Source organism: Clarias gariepinus, chromosome 9, assembly GCF_024256425.1.
Source record: "Clarias gariepinus isolate MV-2021 ecotype Netherlands chromosome 9, CGAR_prim_01v2, whole genome shotgun sequence".
Taxonomy (NCBI): Eukaryota; Metazoa; Chordata; class Actinopteri; order Siluriformes; family Clariidae; genus Clarias; species Clarias gariepinus.
The window spans coordinates 13,208,894-13,229,675 of NC_071108.1; the positions used below are offsets into that span (position 1 = coordinate 13,208,894).

The 20,782-nt window shown below is 39.5% G+C and overlaps 1 protein-coding gene across 2 annotated transcripts in view; it reads left to right on the forward strand.

Annotated features, from left to right (window-relative positions):
* The window catches only part of LOC128530390 (kazrin-A-like), a 65,222-nt gene that overhangs the window by 36,630 nt on the left and 7,810 nt on the right, over positions 1-20,782 (forward strand). For both annotated transcript variants that reach the window (XM_053504317.1, XM_053504318.1), the window contains exon 3: positions 11,952-12,143. In XM_053504317.1, coding sequence (XP_053360292.1) covers positions 11,952-12,143 — 192 coding nt within the window. The remainder of the gene's footprint in view (positions 1-11,951; positions 12,144-20,782) is intronic.

Here is a 20,782-nt window from a genome sequence, read left to right on the forward strand (position 1 = left end):
AACACTTAGTCCTGGTTTGACTTGATATATATATATAATTGAGATGTCGTAATCGATTGTGACATTTTGAAAACATTGTTTAAACATGCGCTTGAATCACAATCTGCACTAAACCAAACATCCTGTACCCTTACACCCCTACTCTCTACGCCAGTCGCATAGGCCCGGCAAATTATGCAAGGCCCCTCTTTCCCCTCATATCAAAGCGGGTGTCAGTTTTGACAACTTCCATTAAAAGATGAAGCAGAACTATCTTCCTGGGCACAAAAACACGTTATGAAAATGAACTGTGGGAAAAGCAATACGGTCCGCCTGCGTTCAGTCCTCTCCAAGTTAAATGTCAAGTATAAAGGTTAAGTTAATATCCTAGCATGCAGTGGATCTCTGTCTAGTCTGTGTGTCTTGCTAACCTAGCTTAGCAGTGCAGTTCTTCTGTCTGTGTCTCATTTACGTCGTAACCTCTCCCAAGGCTGTTTTTACTGACAAAAATGATTGTAGGCAGCACGGTGGCTTAGTGGTTAGCACTGTCGCCATGCGCCTCCGGGTCTGTGTGTATTTGAGTTTGCATGTTCTTCCCGTGTTTGGTGGTCCAAAAACATTCAGGTTAGGCTAATTGGTGTTCCCAAAATTGGTGTTTCCAAATTCCCCATGGTGTGTGAATGAGCGTGTGAGTGTGTGTGCCCTATGATGGATTGGCATCCTGTCCAGGGTGTATTCCATATATAGAATAAAGTATAGACAATAAGTGAATGAAAAATGATTGTTTGATAAATACAACCAGGCAAGGATGTAAGATAACTCATATGAGTTGCGCATGAGTGGACGTGAACATGTTTGTGCAGTACTGTGCAACAGTCTTGAGCCACTCTTCGTTTCTTTATATTTTGCTTCCAATGAGCAAAAATTTATTTTTAATGTAGCCTTGAGGAATGGTTTTCCAGGCTTCCTGAAGCTCTTTTTTTTTACTTCTGATTTCTGGCTTTCTTTTTCATTCCAGTTCCTGTACCTGTTCAGTTACAGCGGAATGTTTTTTTTTTTTTTTTGTTAAGCCGCACAGTGACCTATGAACCATTCCAGCATGAAACAAACATCTAACGTTAAGCCTGAACCAGTGAGAAACAGATGCAGATGATGACAGATGATCAGGCCTGTGATTAGTATGCTGGTGATGCTGATGGATGTTCCCATTTCTTTAATTTAATTTACATAATTGAATTAAATTTAATATAAGGAAATGAAGGGTGGCTTAAGACCTTTGCACAGTACTGTATTTTCAAGAAATGAAACTCACTACATCTGCAAACAGTGATATAAAAGTTGTGATTTTCTTATATATTTATCCTTGCTCTTCAAAAGTTGACAGTGGTGGCAAATGCTTGTCTTCTTACATAGACGCATATATATATATATATATATATATATATATTTTTTTTTTTTTAAATATATGACAATTCTCTTCCTTTAAATTTAAAATATGTTTGTGTGATTTGTGTTGCAACTTTAGCACATTTGAAGAGCCAACAAATGGAAAGGAGGCAATTTCCTTCCAAACAGAATGCTTATCAGAATTACAAGATATTTAATAGAACATATGTGGTCAACCCAATTGCCCGTAATCAAATATTATATGTTCTAACTTATTTAAAAAAATGGGGGAAAAAAGCACATCATCAGCTTGTTGCAGGACTTTTCAGCCTTCAGTTTCACCAAAAATATGTGGAATACTGGTGTAAGCCCAATGTTCTCATGACTGTAACAGTGCAGAGAGTTTACTCTTCACAGAGTTGTTTTACATGCAAAGCAGTTCCAGGGTTTGCACAGTAGCAAAGCAGTAGCAGGTACATTCAATACGGTTCAGACATGGGGCATTCCATAAAGTCACATTCACATTCGTTTTTTTTTCTCTACAATAGAGCTGTGTCTTTTATGACTCATGACTAGATTTGAACTGTCAGTAGTAACTTGAACACTTGAGGGCTTGATCATGATTACCTACACATGGTGTTTGTTTTATTTCCTTTAATTATTTTGAGCTATAGCCTGCCCCGCAATGGACCTGCCCTTTCCCCAAAATCTAGTGACGCATCACAACATGTGCCTGCTTGCGCCAGTGTAAACACAGCAGTACATCATTGCTTTAACAGGAGTGCCATCCATGGTAACAGAAGAATTGCAGTGTGAAAAGTATTTGGGAAGAAAATTAAATATCCTGGATCACCTACATTGATGTATAGGACAGAAAAGACACCTTCAAAAAAGATACATAGATATACTGACCACGACCAGCCGTAACATAAACATAAAAAAATTATTGATTGTCAATCGTACAGTTTGTTAGCAAACCTGCAACAGGGTTATAGGCACTCAAGGCTCACCCATGCCCGCAGGTACCTAAGGCATGCCATACCGGTCTAATCCCACAGAAAAGCCATTTGTAACATAAATTGGCAAAAAAGTCAGAGCACCACCCAGTGCACCACTACCCACCACAAACAGGGTCAACGGAAGAACAGCCCAAGGGCGCCAAACCGGTCTCTGAACTCCCCAAATCCTATTAAGATCAAGCACTGGACAAACAAGTCCAATCAATGGAGGCCCCACCTTGAAATTCATCCAGAGATCTGGGTTCTGATCTATTGTCAGAGACTGTCAATTTGAGCATTTGCTGTAATTTATACTGATTAATACATTTTTGCCCATGGTTTATGACTTTTGGACCATCCTGTATATACAGTATACAGTCGCACATCATGCGGCAGCAGTGCAGTGCACAAAATTATCCAGATGCTGGCCAGCATCTTCGGGTAACATCGATATCAGCCATCAGAATGTGTAAAATGTGATCTCAGTGATTTGGACCATGGCATGATTGTTGGTGCTAGTTTTTCTATATTTGTTAATCTCCTGGGATTTTCGTTCACGACAGTGTCTAGAGTGTACTCAGAATTGTGTAAAAAACTAAAGCGAAAAAAAAAAAAAACATCAAAGTGCTGAAAATGCTTTTTTCAGGTCACAGCTAGATATCCAAAATATCCAGTTGGTTCAAACTAACAGAAAGGATACAGTAACTCAGATAATCATTCTTTAAAATTATGGTAAGCAGAAAACCATTTCAGAACACACAAAACATTTAACCACAGAGAACACAAAACATTAAACTTTGAGGTGGAGATCATCCACCATTGTGGTGCGGTAACAGCACAAAGCGGCCATTCTGGATTCAAAATGGTGCTAAGTTGTGTCCTAGGCCACCTGGTTACTTTAGAATTTATGGCAAGAGGTGATATTCATGGCTGCCCTTGCCAGACACGACTACATTGATCTGCTGGAGCAGCTAATGTACACCATCTCAGTTGATGCTATTGGTGGGGGAAGTCATGAGTATTGTATAAAGAAACGGAAGCACGGCAAGTGGGAGGGGGGAGGAGGTCCATTCTGGACTAAAAGCAAACCCCAGCTGGTTCTTCCTGTCCGTCCTGCTCTCCAGTATCTGCTCTCTGGACAACATCTGACTCCTGTGGATTACGTAGTTTAGGACTGCTGCATCTTTGTTTTTTTATGCAGACGTGGTTCAGCAATAGCTTTATTCAGCAGTGATAGAAATGCGGCTCAGTGTGTGACTTGTGTGTTTACATCAAAATAGAATTTGAAAAATGGAAATTTTTTTACATGGAAATTCACCACTGTCCTTAAACTCACAGTGTACATTCCCCCAGCTAATGTAACAGTGGTGCTCTAAAAGCCAACCGCAGATGATCTTAGTGATGGGCCAAATCCTGTCAACATGTGGTCTTTGCTATGAGGTGGGTGAACATGTTGGATGTCGTTTACACAAATAATCCTGGCACGTACCACACAGAGCCCTGTCCCCCACCAAGAGTTCTCAGACCACATCTCTATTATGCTAAATTAGAGCACCATTTGTCAGACACTTCAAACCCTTTGAAATCTTACGACAATGGTGCCCCATTTACAGATACGCTAAACGGCACCCCTCCTCCCAACAACCAGGTACTGTCTTACCACAGCTGATGTGAGGACAACTTTACGCAAACTCAACCCATGGATGGCTGCTGAACCGGACAACTTTCCTGGCAGAGTGCTTAGAGCATGACCAGGCCAACTTGCAGAAGTTCTCACTGTCATCTTCATGTCGTCTGTTGTAACCATATTTAAGGCTACCATCATGCCACATGCAGGCACATCAAGACCCTGCTTAAAAGACACCACCACCACCACCACCACTCTCCATCTGGCACTCGCTCGCTTGGACAAAAAAAGATACATTTGTTCCAGTGGGTTCAGCATTCAACACAATCACTCCTCATCTGATTTGAAAGCTGATTCTGACGGGTCTCAACTCCTGCCTCTGGAATATGCAACTGGAATATCGATCTTCTGACTGCGAGACCTCAGTCAGTTTGGATCAGGTGCAGTACCATCACACTAAGCGCTGGGAACCTGCAATGGCAGTGAGCTCAGCCCACTTTTCCATCTGCTGACTCACGACTGTGCTTCAACTCACAGCTATAATCACATAATCAAGTTTGCAGGGATAAGTCAGCAGACAGAAAGGAGATGTGGTGACTAACAGACTGGTGCAGAACCAACAACCTGTCTCTACAAGTGAACAAAACGAAAGATTTGTCAGATAGATTTTAACTTTAGAAAAGCGCAGGATGACCGCTTTCTGATGAACATTGACAGCTCCTTCATGGAGATCATCAAGAACATCAAATTAATTGCTGCTTACCTGGTAGAGAACCTCAGTTTGTCCCTGAATACCAGGTCTTTAGTGAAGAGATCACAGCAATGTCTCTAGTTTCTGCAGAGGTTGAGAAACACCCATTTGACACACTGTCCTTATCACGTTCTCCAGGTTGGCTATAAGGACCACCATAGATAGCTTTATCACTGCCTGGTTCGGAAATTGCAATGTTTTATATTGCAAGAGCCTGCGGTGTTTAGTAAGGACAGCCTAAGTGATCACTGGGGTCTTTTTTCCCTTTATCATTTTTATACCATCTACAGAACCACCAGCACTGTGGATGACCATGCACACTCCTTCATACAAACTCTTCTTCTTCTTCTGCCATCTGGCAAAAGGTACCCCTAATCATTCAGGCCCACATGTACAGGCTGTTTAACAGTTTATTCCTCCAAGCCATCAGACTCCTGGACAACAAAAACACACATAAAACACTTATACTTGGCCATGTAACTTATATTCTGTTATGCCGTAATGCTGCTGGACTTGGAAGAAAATACTGTGTTTATCTAATTTTTTAATATTACATTGCAATATCCTTTTGCACATTATTTATACTAGAACGGTGTAATGCTGCTGGTCTTTTTTTTCCTTTTATTTTTAGTAGTAACTTGTGCAGTCGTGTGTTGTTTGCACAGTCCTACTGTATGTTGTAGTCTATTCTAGTTACGTTATGTTTTATGTAGCACCATGGTGCTGGGGGAGCATTGATCCAGTCCACTGGGTATTGTACCAGCTGTACATGGTTGAAATGGCAAATAAAAGCCACTCGACTTGACTTGGTTGGGCTTCAACAACAGAAGACCACATCAGGACTTCCACTGCTGTGATTCATCTGTCTGCCAAGAACAGAAATCGGTGGACATGGGGTCAGACTTAATAAAATGGGACAAATAAAGAAAAAAATGGTCTTTTTTTTTGGTCGGTAGCTATTAAACTTTGAGTTGATCCTCTTGGCAGACAGGAGTCCAACCTAGTAAGGTCTCGGAGTTTTGTAGTATTTATTCATTTAAAACTATGTCAAGGTCAAATATGGATTATCATGTTGGTTATACTGTATGTGTGTTAAAATGTATAGTATCATATTTATATCTATACATATCTATACAAGTCCTTTTTTATCAGGGAACACTTTCGTAATTCGTCCGACGACCCATGAATTTCTTGGAGAAGACTCATCAATTATTAGAACTACGTCTCCGATTGAGAGGTTTTTTCTTACTTGAGACCATTTTTGGCGCTCCTGAAGCAAGGGCAGGTATTCACGCACCCATCGCGTCCAGAATAAGTCGGCAAGGTATTGGATTTGCTTCCACTTGCGTCGTGCGTAAATGTCCTCTTTTTTGAAAAGTCCAGGAGGCAAGTTTGGCTGTTTTTTCATCAGCAGCAGGTGGTTGGGTGTCAGGGGCTCCAGGTCTGTGGGGTCATCCGTGGCAGTGGTAAGGGGACGGTCATTCATTATTGCTTTCACCACACACAGGAATGTATGCAGGCTCTCATCGTTTACTGTTTGTTTGTATCTATACGAATGTATAGTATTTATAGAATCTTCAATTTCAATTATCCTGTACAGGGTCATGGGAGCCTGGGGCCCATACCAGGAGACTTTTGGCACAAGGAACGATACACCCTGGACTGGGTGCCAATCCATCATGGGGCACACACACACACACAATTTGGTAACCTAATTTGCATGTCTTTGGACTGTGAGAGGAAACCAAAGTACTTGGAGAAAACCCACCAAGCACATGGAGAACTTGAAAACTTGAAAACACACAGAGCGAGGCAGGAATCAAACCCTCAACTCTCCTTGGTGGGAGGCCACAGGGCTAACCATGAATAACAGTTTGTCACTTTTGTCTTTAAAAAACAAAGAGCCACTGGTTTTCTTAAAGTCAGTCAATATGCAGAACATATCGCAAAGATTATAGTAAAGGACGTGCTCTCCATTAACTTTAACGAGGTGGAGGGTTTACGAAGTTTGATGGCATTTGTTCAGCCGGAGTATACGGCCCTATCAAGAAAAATGGTGAAGTTACGACCGTATGATGATAATACATGTGGGCCGTGCAATCGTTTGACAAGTGTTGCAAAGGTGTCTCTGTACTGAATTGTATGTGACAGTCACCTGCCATTATACAAACAACAGTGCTGTTCTTCAGACTAAAGCAATGCCGGAGTGGCATCCTGCCGAAAAAACCTGCCGAATGATGATTAAGACAGCCTTACTGTCACTGATGTATGTTCAGATTTTAGTATGACGTTAAAAAAAATAATCATTACCAGAATCTTTACAGCGTGGCTGATGTCAGCGCACATTTCGCATGATGTAAGATTTGTTGTGATATGAGTGAAATGATCAACTCACACAAGCACCTGTTGAGCTGCATTACTCATCCGTTGTTATATGAGGAATATAAATTTTATTGCCTCTTATAAGGTTATGCGTTGACATGTATATATGTATGTATAATCGATCTTAGGTTAATCCTGAAGAGTTTCAGCCATGCTTCTTTAACACAGTGAAACATGACTCCTGTGCCGTGGAAGAGAAATAATCCATAGACCTGTCTGTGTGTTTTTTGGGGGAAGGAGCTGTTCATGTTACCCTGTGTGATAGGGTTTTGTGTTTAACACTATTGTTTTTGTGTTGAGCGTGCGGTGTGTGTACGTGAGTGTAATCTACGTATAACTGTTGCGTAGTTCCCAGCCAATATTTCATTTTATCTTGAAATGCCCTTCCCAAGTGTCCAAACAAGGACTTTTTTAATGTTGTATTTGGAATTTTATTCACAGCCTTTTCTTCAATATATATATATAGTTAATCTATAAAAGGGGAAACCCTTTTTTTCTTTTTTCTTCTTGTCGTTCCTGTTGGCTTAGTACTGTACTTGTCTTTTATTCGAGTATAAAGTCTCGAGACTTAAATTGGACTCTAGGGTAAAGACTCGAGACTTCACTTTAAGTTGGATTTTAATACTCGTAAACATCTCTGGTAAACACCATCTCATACTATAACCGGCGCTGGCGCCATATTGTGCTCTTCGCCTGTGTAAGTAGTGATCCTCAAATTACACACTGTCCATTAAGGGGCTGTAAATGAAGGGATTGTTTATAAGTGTGTGCATGCAAGAGAGAGAGAGAGAGATCAATAGAGAAATAGTTTTCTCCAGAGCTAAACGGCTGGGATGTCACCAGGGCAACGAGCACTTTCATGAAAAAAGACACACACACATACACACTCGCTTACATGTCCAAGATAAGAGACTCATGTTTTGGCAGGTTGGCAGTGCTGTAGAACTGATCAGATTTATGCTACTTGTTCATTTTGTATTTGTCACTGTTAAGCTCAAGGTCTCATAATAACAGTTCCCACGTCCCTCGGGCTTTCAGGAAAGGTTGGTAGCGTGATGAATCAACGTGGCCAGCCAGTGCTATAAACCGCATTCAGTCTGATTTGTCATGGAGCCTCAGAGAGTCTGGATCCAAGGTGAAGCAGTTATTTCAAACCATTTTATGTGTCAAACTCTATTTTATGCTTGTAAGGTGCTTTTTGACCTTTTTGTTGCTGTTCATATCCTAGGTCTCCGCATATTAAAAGCACATGGTGTGAGCATTTATTTTTGGTATTTCAAAAAAAAAAAAGAATGCTGTGACATGTCACAGTTATTAGTTATCAGGTCTTTGAACGATGTCCACTTTTGCTTTAGGATGTTTTAAAGTAAAAGGAATGAGTATGATCACAGATCGCAGGAAAATTAATAAACCCCTGAAAGCTTGAAGCTTCATGCTGTGTTTTCGGCTCATTAGTGTATCCCTGGATAGGAAACAGTTTTATAATTCATTTATAAATCAGCCTTTTGTCCCCACAATATCTAATTTCTAACTTTCAACTTAAATTTTTTTTTCCCCATAATAATATTCTAAAATACATGTATAGTCTTCCACTAAGACAATGTTCTGGACACAATAGCAATAGCGTGTTATGAAACGCCTTCCGAACTGGCATCCTATAAGTAATGGCACTAAGCTCTTTAGGGTCACCCATTTTATGTCTAGTGTTCATATATGGAGTTTGATGTACCTATTAGCAGTGGTTGAAAAACTCATTCACTTATTCTCTATACCGCTTATCCTGTACAGGCTCGCTGAAAGCCTGAAGTCTATCCCAGGAGACTCGGGGCAATAGACATGATACACCCTGGATGGGGTTTGCAGGGCACAATTATACGCACACACTCACTCACATACTATGTGGAAATGCCAATCAGCCTAATCTTCATGTCCAAGCACGGGGAGGACATGCAAACTCCACACACACTGACGTGAAAGCCGGTATCGAACCTCCAGCCCTGGAGGTGTGAGGCCCGCAGGGTGAACCATTAAGCCACTGTGCAGCCAATGATTACTATTCTTTTTAATTTATTTACATTAAATTAAGTAATTTTGGCAATATTTCACCAAAAAATATTTAATCACCACACATACAAATTTAAAAGTAATTTTATTGAAAGGCATATTTCTTTTCAGATCAAATATGTGTTTGTGGAAGTTTTCAGATGAGCAAATATGTAATAACCTAACATTGACGAAAGCATTAAGGAATCGCCTTGTATTTGCATTTCTAAAACAAACACCGGCTAAAGTTTAAAAATGCAAATTTGCCTGCAGTGTGTTTGAGCAGTTGGACGTGGCTAATCAAAAGTATTCATGGCCCAAACCTGAGAATTGCCTATTTGAAACAATAGAAGGAAATCCAACACGGGGTATGGAGTATGTTTTATTTCCTATGTCAGCTGAGTATAATATTCGGGTCAGGTTGATACAAAATGCAAAGGTTATAAAAGAAAAAAAAACATACAGGTAGACTAAGGAAGCTGTCGAAGCATATTTGTGCTTAGAAAAGCCAATAAAAAACACCTACTGTAAACAGAAGCAAAAAAAGCATATGTGGGATAAAGAGAAGCGATCATGCAGTGTGGGTGATTGGATGAAAGTGATATTCATGAATCTGCATCGGCCCATGAGATGATGCTGGAAGGTTGTTTTTTTGTGTGTGTGTTGTTTTTAATAAAATATATAAAGATGACTGCCTGAAAAACAATCTAATTTCCCCTCTCATTTATGATGATGGGTTGTATGGTAGGTACTGTAAAGGATCAGGTGAGGTGCGAGTATTACATCAACAGTCAGTGCACTGAAATTTTGCAATCTTTTACCCATTCTGGTGATAGCAAATAGGCTTAGTGTAGGCAAACAACAATCTTTCAGGATGCTTGTATCTCTCGCCATAGAGCAAAGAGTCTTAAAGCTTTTTTTCAAGAAAAGGCATTTCAACTCAATGTCATGGCTGTAAAACAGTCCGGACCTCAGTCTGATTGAAAATTTATGGTGGAAAAACGGTCCATGACAGCGGCCTGTCCTGCAATCTGATCTGTTGAAAGCTGTGTGAGAAAGTGAGAACCAGGTTGATGGGAAATATTGTTGTTTATTAGCGAAGGCCTCAAAATCCATGCCTCATAGGCCGTGTTTTCAGATTACCTGCCACATTGTTCAATTCAGATTTTTTTGGGGGCAGATGGCATTTGTATGTCATAACAGTTCACATTCATAATTCATAAACATGTGACCCGATTTTGACAGCACCTCGGCAATGGCACGTGTGCGCACGCCGATACGTCTTTGATCGCGCCATCTGGGTTGAAACACGTCATGAGTTTGTGCGATCGCTTATTCTTTTCAAACAATGGATGAGATTTTATCAAAAAATGTGCCTGGAGTTTTGCTCTGGATGACGGCAAGCAGTTAGTCGGCTGTATTTGTTGCGGTCCAGAAGAAGGAAGAAAGCCAGACGCCTCGATTTAGCTGTTTTATCAGCTATTGCTAGCGCTGCTATGAAATCCCCCGCTGCCGGTGCTGGCTGGTGACCTCAGCGCCCTGTGCATGCTCACAGGCAAAAAGTATTGAAAAGCATGAATTCCGATTTGACTGTTCTATATATCGGATATATAGCTGATCATGGACCACGTACGATATTGACTCAGATCGAAGCTGGAAAACATCAGATTTGTGAATTATAAGCTAAAAAAAATGTGAACATAGCCATAGAATTCAGGTTGTTTTATTTATTTATTTATTTATTTACGTACTTTAGTTATTTAGGTTGATGGTTCCATCATTTTTAACATTCCAGATGTTCCTCAACTTCCTCAAAATCTCTCATCAATTACACTAAGCAAATGTAATTTGTTGGAGGTATGTTTCATGATCTGCAAATGTTCAACTATAAATCTTTTTTTTTGTTATTGTATACAATTAAAAAGAAACTCAAATATGGCAATGCTTTTTAAGCATTCAATAAAAATAGATAAAAATACACATAGCAGTGCCACATTGTTCTTTCTATTCTGTCTTTCTTTCTTTCTTCTCTGTATCCAGCTTTGATTTTTCCCTTCGTCCGGCGCCAAGCACACTCACATTTGTAAGCACGCGCATGCATCAGAAAGCGAATGAGAGAGAGAGATGGATCGATAGTGAAACAGTTTTCCCCTCAACTAAATCGCAGAGATGTCACCGAAGCAGCGAGCACTTCTCTGAAACCCTGTTAACATTCATGCATGCGCACGCCCTCGGAGCGTCTTACCTCAATGGTTAACCTTTAACCTCCGGAAGTTCTGTATTATGCAAAATATGTTTTTAAAAGATCGTTTTGCATGAAGTAGGGAAAAAGCTAATCTATACCTGTTTAAATAGCTGTGTGCGTGCACAGGGCACCCAGTGACGTTGTTAATATATTCACATATTCCAGTTCTCAGCAGACTGAAGCAATTTGCATTAAGTAGCTGGCTTTCAGTAATCGTTTGTCATAATCGCCATCTCTTTCATCTCTAAACGGCTGTTACAAAAGCTTTTAATGGACCTTTCACACACACACTCAGTCAAATCCAAAACACACACATGGACATAGTGTTAAATAATCCTAACCCAGTCTTCCTCCAGCAGTCTCTAATGTAATGAAGGTTGATGCACTCTGACCAGCTCTTAATTGCCATTTAATTGGTTCTTTAATAATGAAAAGAGAATGAATAGGAATTATGAGAGTATAGAGCTATAAAGCTAACAGGACATCGTCGGTATATACTATTTCGCTTTTCTTATTTCCTCTCCCTCTTTGTGTCACTAGTGCTGCTGCGTGAGGAGGTGCTGGCTCTGCAGGAGGAGGTAGCTGAGCTGAAGCGCATGAAGGAGATGCTGAATAAGGAGCTGGAGGAGTGTGGAGGTGGCTGTTCAGCTGAGCTGCTCTCCGCTGCTGAACTTCGGGTGCAGCTCTCTCACCGAGAGAGAGACCTAGACCGCGCCAGTGAGGCACTGCAAGGTGAGTCCACTCTAAACTCAATCCAGACCTTGAAGCCTAACTAAATCTAAATCCTTACTCTATCACCTGACTACACACTGAGGCAAAAGCAATTGCATTAGTTGGTGCATAAGATAGTGAATTTTTACCATGGCATGGGTACCAAGATAGTCCAGTTGTACCTGTTACCTGGTATTTTTTCGATAGGATGGTATGAAACACGTATCATGGTACCAGACCGATCCTGTGTTAAGGTTTGCGGGGCCCTGGACACGATCCAGGGATGACTTAAGGCATAAGGCAGCGTACACTCTGGACAGGGTACCAATTCATTGCACACACACACTATGGACAATTTGGGAACGCCAATTTCTAAAACCGGAGGAAACCTAAGGCGGGAATCGAACCCTGACCCTGGAGGTGCCAGGCCACAGTGCTGTCTAATATGCCACTGTGCTGCCTATGTACCATGATACTGTCAATATGTTATACATATAGTAACATTTACCAAATAGTAACATTTATGGCAGTGCCATTTTGCCTGTTATAAAATCCATCCAAAGGTTAATACACAGCACTTTGGTGAATACCATAGTATTATTGTTAACCAAGGTGGCTACCATACTGTCATTCTGCAGGTGTCTAAGATGGTACTGCATGTACTGTACCATAGCAATTCTATCTACTAACATATATGTATGCTGAGATTTGATAGCCACTGTAGTACCCAATAATACTATGATATTCACCAGAGTACTGTGCATACTATGGTACATGGTAGAACTGTTGCACTGTGCTACACTATATGTACCAGTGTACCAAAATATGTACTATGGTAGAACCACATGTGCTGTATTATATTAGCAAATAAGCAACATGGTACTGTGAAAAATATCATGGTACAATTACCAGTGAGCTCACAAGGTACTTATACTTAATAAGTATATACGGACTTATCTATGCTTTACTTATGGTAACTTTCCTATAGGTTTAGGTGGAAAACATCAATGCTTGTTTTTGCATAACCAGGTTAATATGAAATTCACCCTTTGACATTCAGCTCAGACGAAGTCAATACAAAGTGACTCATTATTGACACTAGCTAAATCCTAATGCTATTACCCATTATTAGGCTGTTTAAACAAGACACTATGCAGTGCCAACATTATGGTACAGCCATAATTCATGGTGCATGGCCTTTATGATTTTTTTGACTGATTTGTATCTACCGCATTTGTATGAGACATTTTTCTAAAATGACGTTTGTTCTATTACAAATATCAGATTGTTTGTTGTCTGAATATTACCATTGGATTGATATTAGGTTTCAGATGTTCAGCACAAAAATGGAAAAGGTACACTGGTTCTCATCAAATGCCCACGCCAAACAGGCTCATAAAAAATTCTGTCATGATTGTTTTTCATCCGGAGACACGCAAACACTACGCATGCCTTATCAAATAGAATAGCGGAGCAACCACGAGTGAAACTAACCTGGTAGAAAAGCTATTCATGAAAGGGACACAAGATGTGAGAGTAGCAGTTCCTTTTACTCCATGCCAACTTTACCGAAAGTGAATCCGCCCTGTGAATCATTTGCTTAGGGCTTGTGAAAAAAAATATGAAGCCAGAACTGTCATCTGTTTGTCTTTTAGAAAAGGAAATGCTGCATATTTTTAGTTAATAGTCACATTTAACTTTTGACCCCATTTTCTTCCTTGCCCCCTCCCATCCACCAACAAGCTCTCAGCTTTCATAACACGGCTAGCACCCAGGAACGGGCGAAGGCTACAGTGAGCTCCCTCTGAGAGGCATAAAGCCAGCCAAACATGTCGGTTCAATCTGCTTCTCATTCTGCCCCACAGGACGATATATCTAACACTTTTAGAGGAAAGTGTGAGCTTACAGATGCCCATGATTGGCTAATGTCATTGTCACTGACAGCGAAGAGTGAGTATCTAATCCCTTCTCCATCAGCTGTCCTCTGTCATACGACAGATACACACCAGGGAGGCTGAAGTCTTAAAACAAGAGATACATAAACTGCATCACAGGGCATCATCATCATCATCATCATCATCATCATCATCACCCAGGCAAATGCTAGTGGTTTTGATGGTAAAATTACATATTTTCAGTCTCTCTGAATGTTGCATATTGATGAGCCTTAACTTTGGCATAATTACAAAGTGTTTTTTTCCCCATAATCTCTCTCTAAACTGTGAAATTAATAGTTACTCCATAAGGTGTTTTGGTTTTTTTTGGTTTAAGTTTTACAAACCTTGGTGAAACGTTAACAGAACCTTGCCTAACAACCTTGCTAGAACCTACAAATATAGTTCTTAAAACTCTATTACTGCTATATTGAAAATAATGCAAATAAGAATGGACATAATTATAATTAATGGTGCTCCATTTAGGGAGTTTGTGGCTGGTTACTGATCTCTGTTCACACATGCATGGGGATTATTGAAATCTGACATTTAAAGTGTTCCATTTATTGTGTATTATTGTTTATTTATTTACTATTTCTAAATATGTTTTATAAATACAAATATAGTTTGATCTGGGAAAGTATCATATGCATAAAAGCTTTGTTTATTGGAAGGCAACATGTGCAACATATTCCACTCTCTAATTATTTTATGTAGATGATAAAGAAACTGAAACCAGTGGAATAGCTAATGCTCGACTAAAAAAAAAAATTCTCCATCACTTAACTAGCATCTAGGGGCTCTCAAAAACCAGGAAAACTTATCTAAAATGTGACTGTCCCACTATAATCACTCGTTATATGGGACAAATCTGCATTAACGTGTGAAACTCTGTTCAGACATCAGTGACTTTGTATTCGGCGAGTCAATCATGGCTACTCATTATTAAGCAGCGAGGGCAGGCATTTCTTATAAATATCAGAATTTCTGCTTTTTTAAAAGACTGTCTATTCCTCTTATCATCCAGAATGTGTGCAGCCATGCTGAATAGCGCGGCCAGAGCTGGAAAGCGCTCTTAATTTCTCTCTTCATTATTATTTTTGCGATAATGGTTTTAGCCTTTTTACTCTCAGCAGAGTAAGGCTCGAGCTTTTTGAGGGCTTCTGCTACAGGTGGGTGAGTGAGGGCCGATTTAGCTGCTGCCTTGGCGGATAAATTTTCATCCTCAGATTATTCACGCTGCGTTGTTCTCAAGTGGCAAATACGATTTTTAAAGCTTTTGGCAGACGGTCCTCCACATGGTTATGCTTCAGAAAATCTTTGGATATTGCAAATTGGATGTCTTTAAAATATCCTGAGACTGATGCCTGTATGTTGATGTGGCTTTCGACTCGTGTATTTTGTGTCATCACAGTAATATCGGTTTATGTGAGTTGAGAAACTACCGATCTGTACCAAAATTCAGCTTATTCCAGTCGACGTCCGGTCGATCAGCGCACCCCTAGTCTGATATCGCGCTTCGTCTATACAAAGGTGCTACTCGACATAGTCTCACAAGCCATGCATTTGCACTGTTTTTGAACCCAAATCTTGAATCCTCTTTGAAAATTCCCTTTTTTTTTATTGATGGTCTCCCACTGCACTGCAGAATGTTAACAAAGATGACACCATTGACAAGAGATAATACCATATGCACAAATGGGTGAAGAAGTTTAAAAATTGGAAACCAGCACTGAAGAAAAACCACTCAGCAGGAGATCAACTGCGGCAAAGGGGATTTTCAAACAGAATTCGAGAGTTGGGTTTAAGGATGGTGCAAATGTATGGCCTGTGATGGAGACTGTGTTGAGTATTAACTTTCTACAGATGAAAAGTTAGTCTACCAACAGGTGCAATTTGAACAACCTAAGTCTTGAAATGTTCCCATAACATGTTCTCAAAATGTTACCCCAAATTATTTCAGAACTTCCAGAAAACTGGACCAAACCAAAATCCTTAAAGTGCCACTATTATGCTTTTTCAAATATTTTCTTTCATGCAGTGTCATGTAGCTTTATGTGAACATAAACTATCTGCACTATCTGTGACGCTGACAGTGCATGATAAATGAAGTTTTTGCCTTTTAAATAAAAGAATCGGCTCACAATCGCCTAAACGAGTCGTTAGAAAATCTATTTTTACTCTGTTACGTATCCACGTCACTCTGTAAAATATTTGCATAATGTTCGCCCACGTTCTACGTCGCGAACAACGTGCCCGCCCACGTTCTACGTCACAAACAACTTGCCCGCCATCTTACAATTAACGTTACCACACTCTTGTTAATGTGGACAAGCATTTTTCGCCGGGATCGCTTAAACACTTTGTAATATAAAAAAAACGAGAGCAGACGAAATCCTTTTTAACTGTTTATTCTCCACCATTCACCAAAACTGAACTGTAACACTCGCGAAGTGCGCATGCCTATCTACGGCAAGCCCCGAGGGGAAAACTGTCGAAAAAAGTAAGGGCACGGAGCATGCACACTCCGCGCATCACACACACATGCGGGCGCGAAGAGTAAGGGCACGGAGCATGCGCACTTCGCGCATCACACACACACACACACACAAAGTGTAAGTCCACGGTAAAATGGTGGACCAGCGCTGCCGTTATTTGTTTGGACAAGAGAAGGAGCGATTGCTGTGGATCATTTTCTTGCAAAGCATTTTAACCGGATTGTCTTTGACTGGACATATTCCCCGGACTTCTCACCCTCCGTCATCAGCCTCTCGGACTTCATTAACCCTTGTGAGACCGAACCATACTCCTCTAACACACATACGATAAACACAGACTTCGGACACTAACTCGCGTTCATGCACACATACAATTTATTAAAGGTAGTTTGTAAATATTGTTCATATCTTTGTTTGGTTGTTGTGCACCTTTTTCGTTTACTTTATTTAGTTTTGTATAATAAACCTTTGCTTTATCTACTTGTTTGTGCTTGTTCTTTTTGCTCACCGGCCTTTTAATGCAACACAAAGATATAGGACCTCTCGATTTTTGTAGCCACAGTTAATATAAAATTAGCTGGTCGTTACATAGTAAAACCGACACAATCTTTTCTATGTATTGACGGGTCTCCAGAGCCGTCATTCAGTTATGGTCTCTGGCGTTTTTTTTTCCGACACACGCTGTAGCGGTAGACCAGTCATAAATCTGCTAGACTCATTAAGCAATAGTAGCAACCTTTACCATGGCATAATTGGGGCACTTTAACCTTCTATAAACGTTGTGTTAAACTTAAATTGTTAGCTAAGTACGTGTTGCTCAATCAATTATTAAGGATGTTTCTGCATCTGGACAGATGTTTTGTATAAGACACTTTTTTCCAACATGATGAAAGAACATTTTATACTGTGAATGCCTGCTTGTCTGTTTTTAAGATATTATTGGATCAGAGTAAAGTTTTACATAATCAACACAAAAATGTAAAAACTACTCATCAAATGTAAAAAAAAATATTTTATGGTTATATATAATTTATACCTCTTTATTTTACTTTTAGCTGTTTTAATATATATATATATATAAATATATATATATATATATAATATATATATATATATATATATATATATATATATATATAATTAGTTCCAGACCACTAATTTGATTTGTTATGCAGAATTCCAAAAGAGCTGATATGTTACAGTATGTATGACGTACTATTCTAATTCTAGCAATAATTATTACATCAAATCCCTTACTTCCAGGTGTTGGTGTGTATGCGTGTGTGTATGCATGTTTTGCATGGTTCTATCTAGCTTTTTTTTAAGCTATTTTTGTTCACGGAGCCAAAATAAACAAAATATTTTCCCATGTTGTATCTGATATGTCAGCTACTACAGTATATTTTAATTTCTTGTTTATAGAAGCGCAGTCTGTGCCTACGGCCATATCCCAGCCGTGCTAAAATGCAGATATGCTTAAATATTCTAAAGTGCGTTTAGGGATTCAGTCTCACTTTATATCTAGCAAGGAAAAGAAATGATCACGGGCTCATGCCAACCTCTAAATGTAATATCTGTCTTATTTAAAAATCATAAAGAGCTATGACCTCATTCATCTGAGTCTTTCTGAAATTCATTATTCATCATGAAGACGAAAAGGCTTTTCCAGCTTTATTGAACTGGATTCGAGAACAGAGGAATGATCATACCATATACCACTGTGTGTTTATCTGTGTGTCTATCAGTGTGTTGCTCTGTGCTGTTCGTTCTTCACGTCGCTCACATGCAGTAGTTCATTTCCGCTCGCTAGTATAAATAAAGCTTTGTTCCGTTCGCATAATGAGTCATTTGCTCGATCCTCTCTGCCCGTCAAATCAGTGACGCTTTGATGTTGTTTATTTATTTTGTCTTTTTCTTTCCGGCTGGTTGTGCCTGTTAATACGCAGCGTTCTAGAAGGATTCCTTAATTTTTGTCTTGAACCTTCATTTCGAAAAAAAAAACAAAAAAAACGAATGTCTCACTCAAAGCGTCTTAGAAAGGAGCCTTTTTTTCCGAGTCACAGAACATGCATTGACTTTCCAATTACCATTTCTAATGAGTTTTTAATTGCGGAGTTTTCACTTAAAATATTAGTTCACGCTGTCCTTTGTTCAATACACAAACAAACAAAACACACACACACATACATTTTATCACATTCTTTCTCAAAGACACATAAAAGTAGAATAGCTGGTCTGGGCTAACCCGTGCCTCCACTGCCCCTGCCAGGTGCTCCTCTCTCTGCGGGCATGTGTGTGTGTGTGTGTGAGAGAGAAAGAAAGGGAGAGAGAGAGGATCTTTGTCGAATGTTGGCTAGCATTTGACTTCTACATAATGAGTCTTTATTTGGGAAAAGTACACAGATTGTCCCAAGCAAAACTTGAACCTAATTTGCAAGTCAGATAAGCTAGAGCCTCACTAACTGTACATTATAAACCAGAAAAATAAATAGATAGATAGATAAAGAGAAATTATTAATTATTTGATTTATTTTTATACCTAGTATGTTAATACACTGTACACTGTGTGTGTGTGTGTGTTTTTTTTTTTTTTAGCACACCTTAACCCAAAACCTTTACAATAATAAACCCTTTTTTTTTTCTTTTTTGGGCAGCTGATTTTGTTTCCACCGCTTGCACATTTTTCTATCTGACATAGATTGTCTCAGCGCTTCTGTAAATAAGCTGATTCATGGGCTCTTGCTTAGGAGCTCGGTTAAAGGAAAACTCCATCCTGAAACACAATACATGTGTTTATACTGAAATATTTCTGAAGCGCTCAGTGACTCAGATGCCGATTTGTAGATCGGTGGTCGGTGCGGTGTTTTTGTTATTTCTCTGAGACGTTATGTTGGTTGTATGGCACGCTGGTGTCACAGGAGGGTTTCACTGGTGCCCTTACAATTGCTATTAATAAGAGAAAAAAAATTTCCTTTGTCTCACCGAGGTCAAGGTTTGGTGTTACCTTCCGAGAAACAATCGAGCAAGAGCTCCTTTTCTCACTGAAAGCTCCGTTGCAATGCTGCCTTGTTAGGATGATGAGCTTATAACTAAGGCAAAGTATTTGGACTGTGAAACAGATATTGTACTTTTGCCACCACAGTGGATTTGGAACGAAGCAGTTGAGATGAAATTAAAGTGTAGAGTTCGTGTTTAACAAGAAAACATTATTTGCACACACTTTAATGTAAACGGACAATGGACTAAAAAGCAGTTTAATGGACAGGTATGTGCTGCTTAATTAATTATTCCATGATAAATTAATAAGATAAAAATTCTAGTCTTGCTGCCAAATGTTAAATTTGCAGTTTGTTGGAACTCTCGATACACTTAACAAATAGGTGCTGATGCAAGCAAAGGATGCTATCATTGTTCAGCAAAAAAAAAAAAAAAAAACAGAGCGATCACAGAGATTTAATAAGTGACCAAATCAACAGTTTCGGCACATTTCTCAAAAAAAAGTTAACGCACTCAAGACAACCGAGGAGCACTGAAGACAACTGAAGTGGATGATGGCAAAAATCTTTCCTTGGTGATTAAAAAATAAATAAATTCATCCACAACATCCTGATAAGTCAAGAACACTCTTGTGGAGGTAGGCGTATCATTGTCAAAGTCTACAATCAAGAGACATCTTCATGGATTTAAATACTGATGTTTTTATCTCAAAATGCAAACCAGCGTTAAAACTCGGCACCAGAAATGTCTGCCAAAAGACTAGGTCTAATTCCTACCCAGTCCCGATACAAGATTAACTAGTACCAAAATGTTTGAAAGAGAAGAACATGAAGAAGGAAAGGAAGGGCTCATAATCCAAAGCATACCATATCATCTGCATGGTGGAGGCAATATAAAGACATGGGTACTGTATGTATGTGCGCTAAAGGAATTGGCCCACTGGTGTGTATTGTGGATGTGACTGCTGATAGATGAATTCTAAAATGTGTAGAGCTGTGTTTTTTTTTCAAATGCAGTCAAATGCTGCCAAACTGATTGCTTCACTGCTCAGAGAGTTAATGACCCCAAATGGTCTATGAAAGCAATCCAAGGCAAATAAATGCAATGTTGATAAAGGGCAATGTCCTAAAGGCGGAAAGATCACCAAACAAGCAGCAACTGAAGGCGGCTACAGTAAACGCCTGGCAAAGCATTTAACACAGGAAACAGCGTTTGGTTAAATCCATGGGTT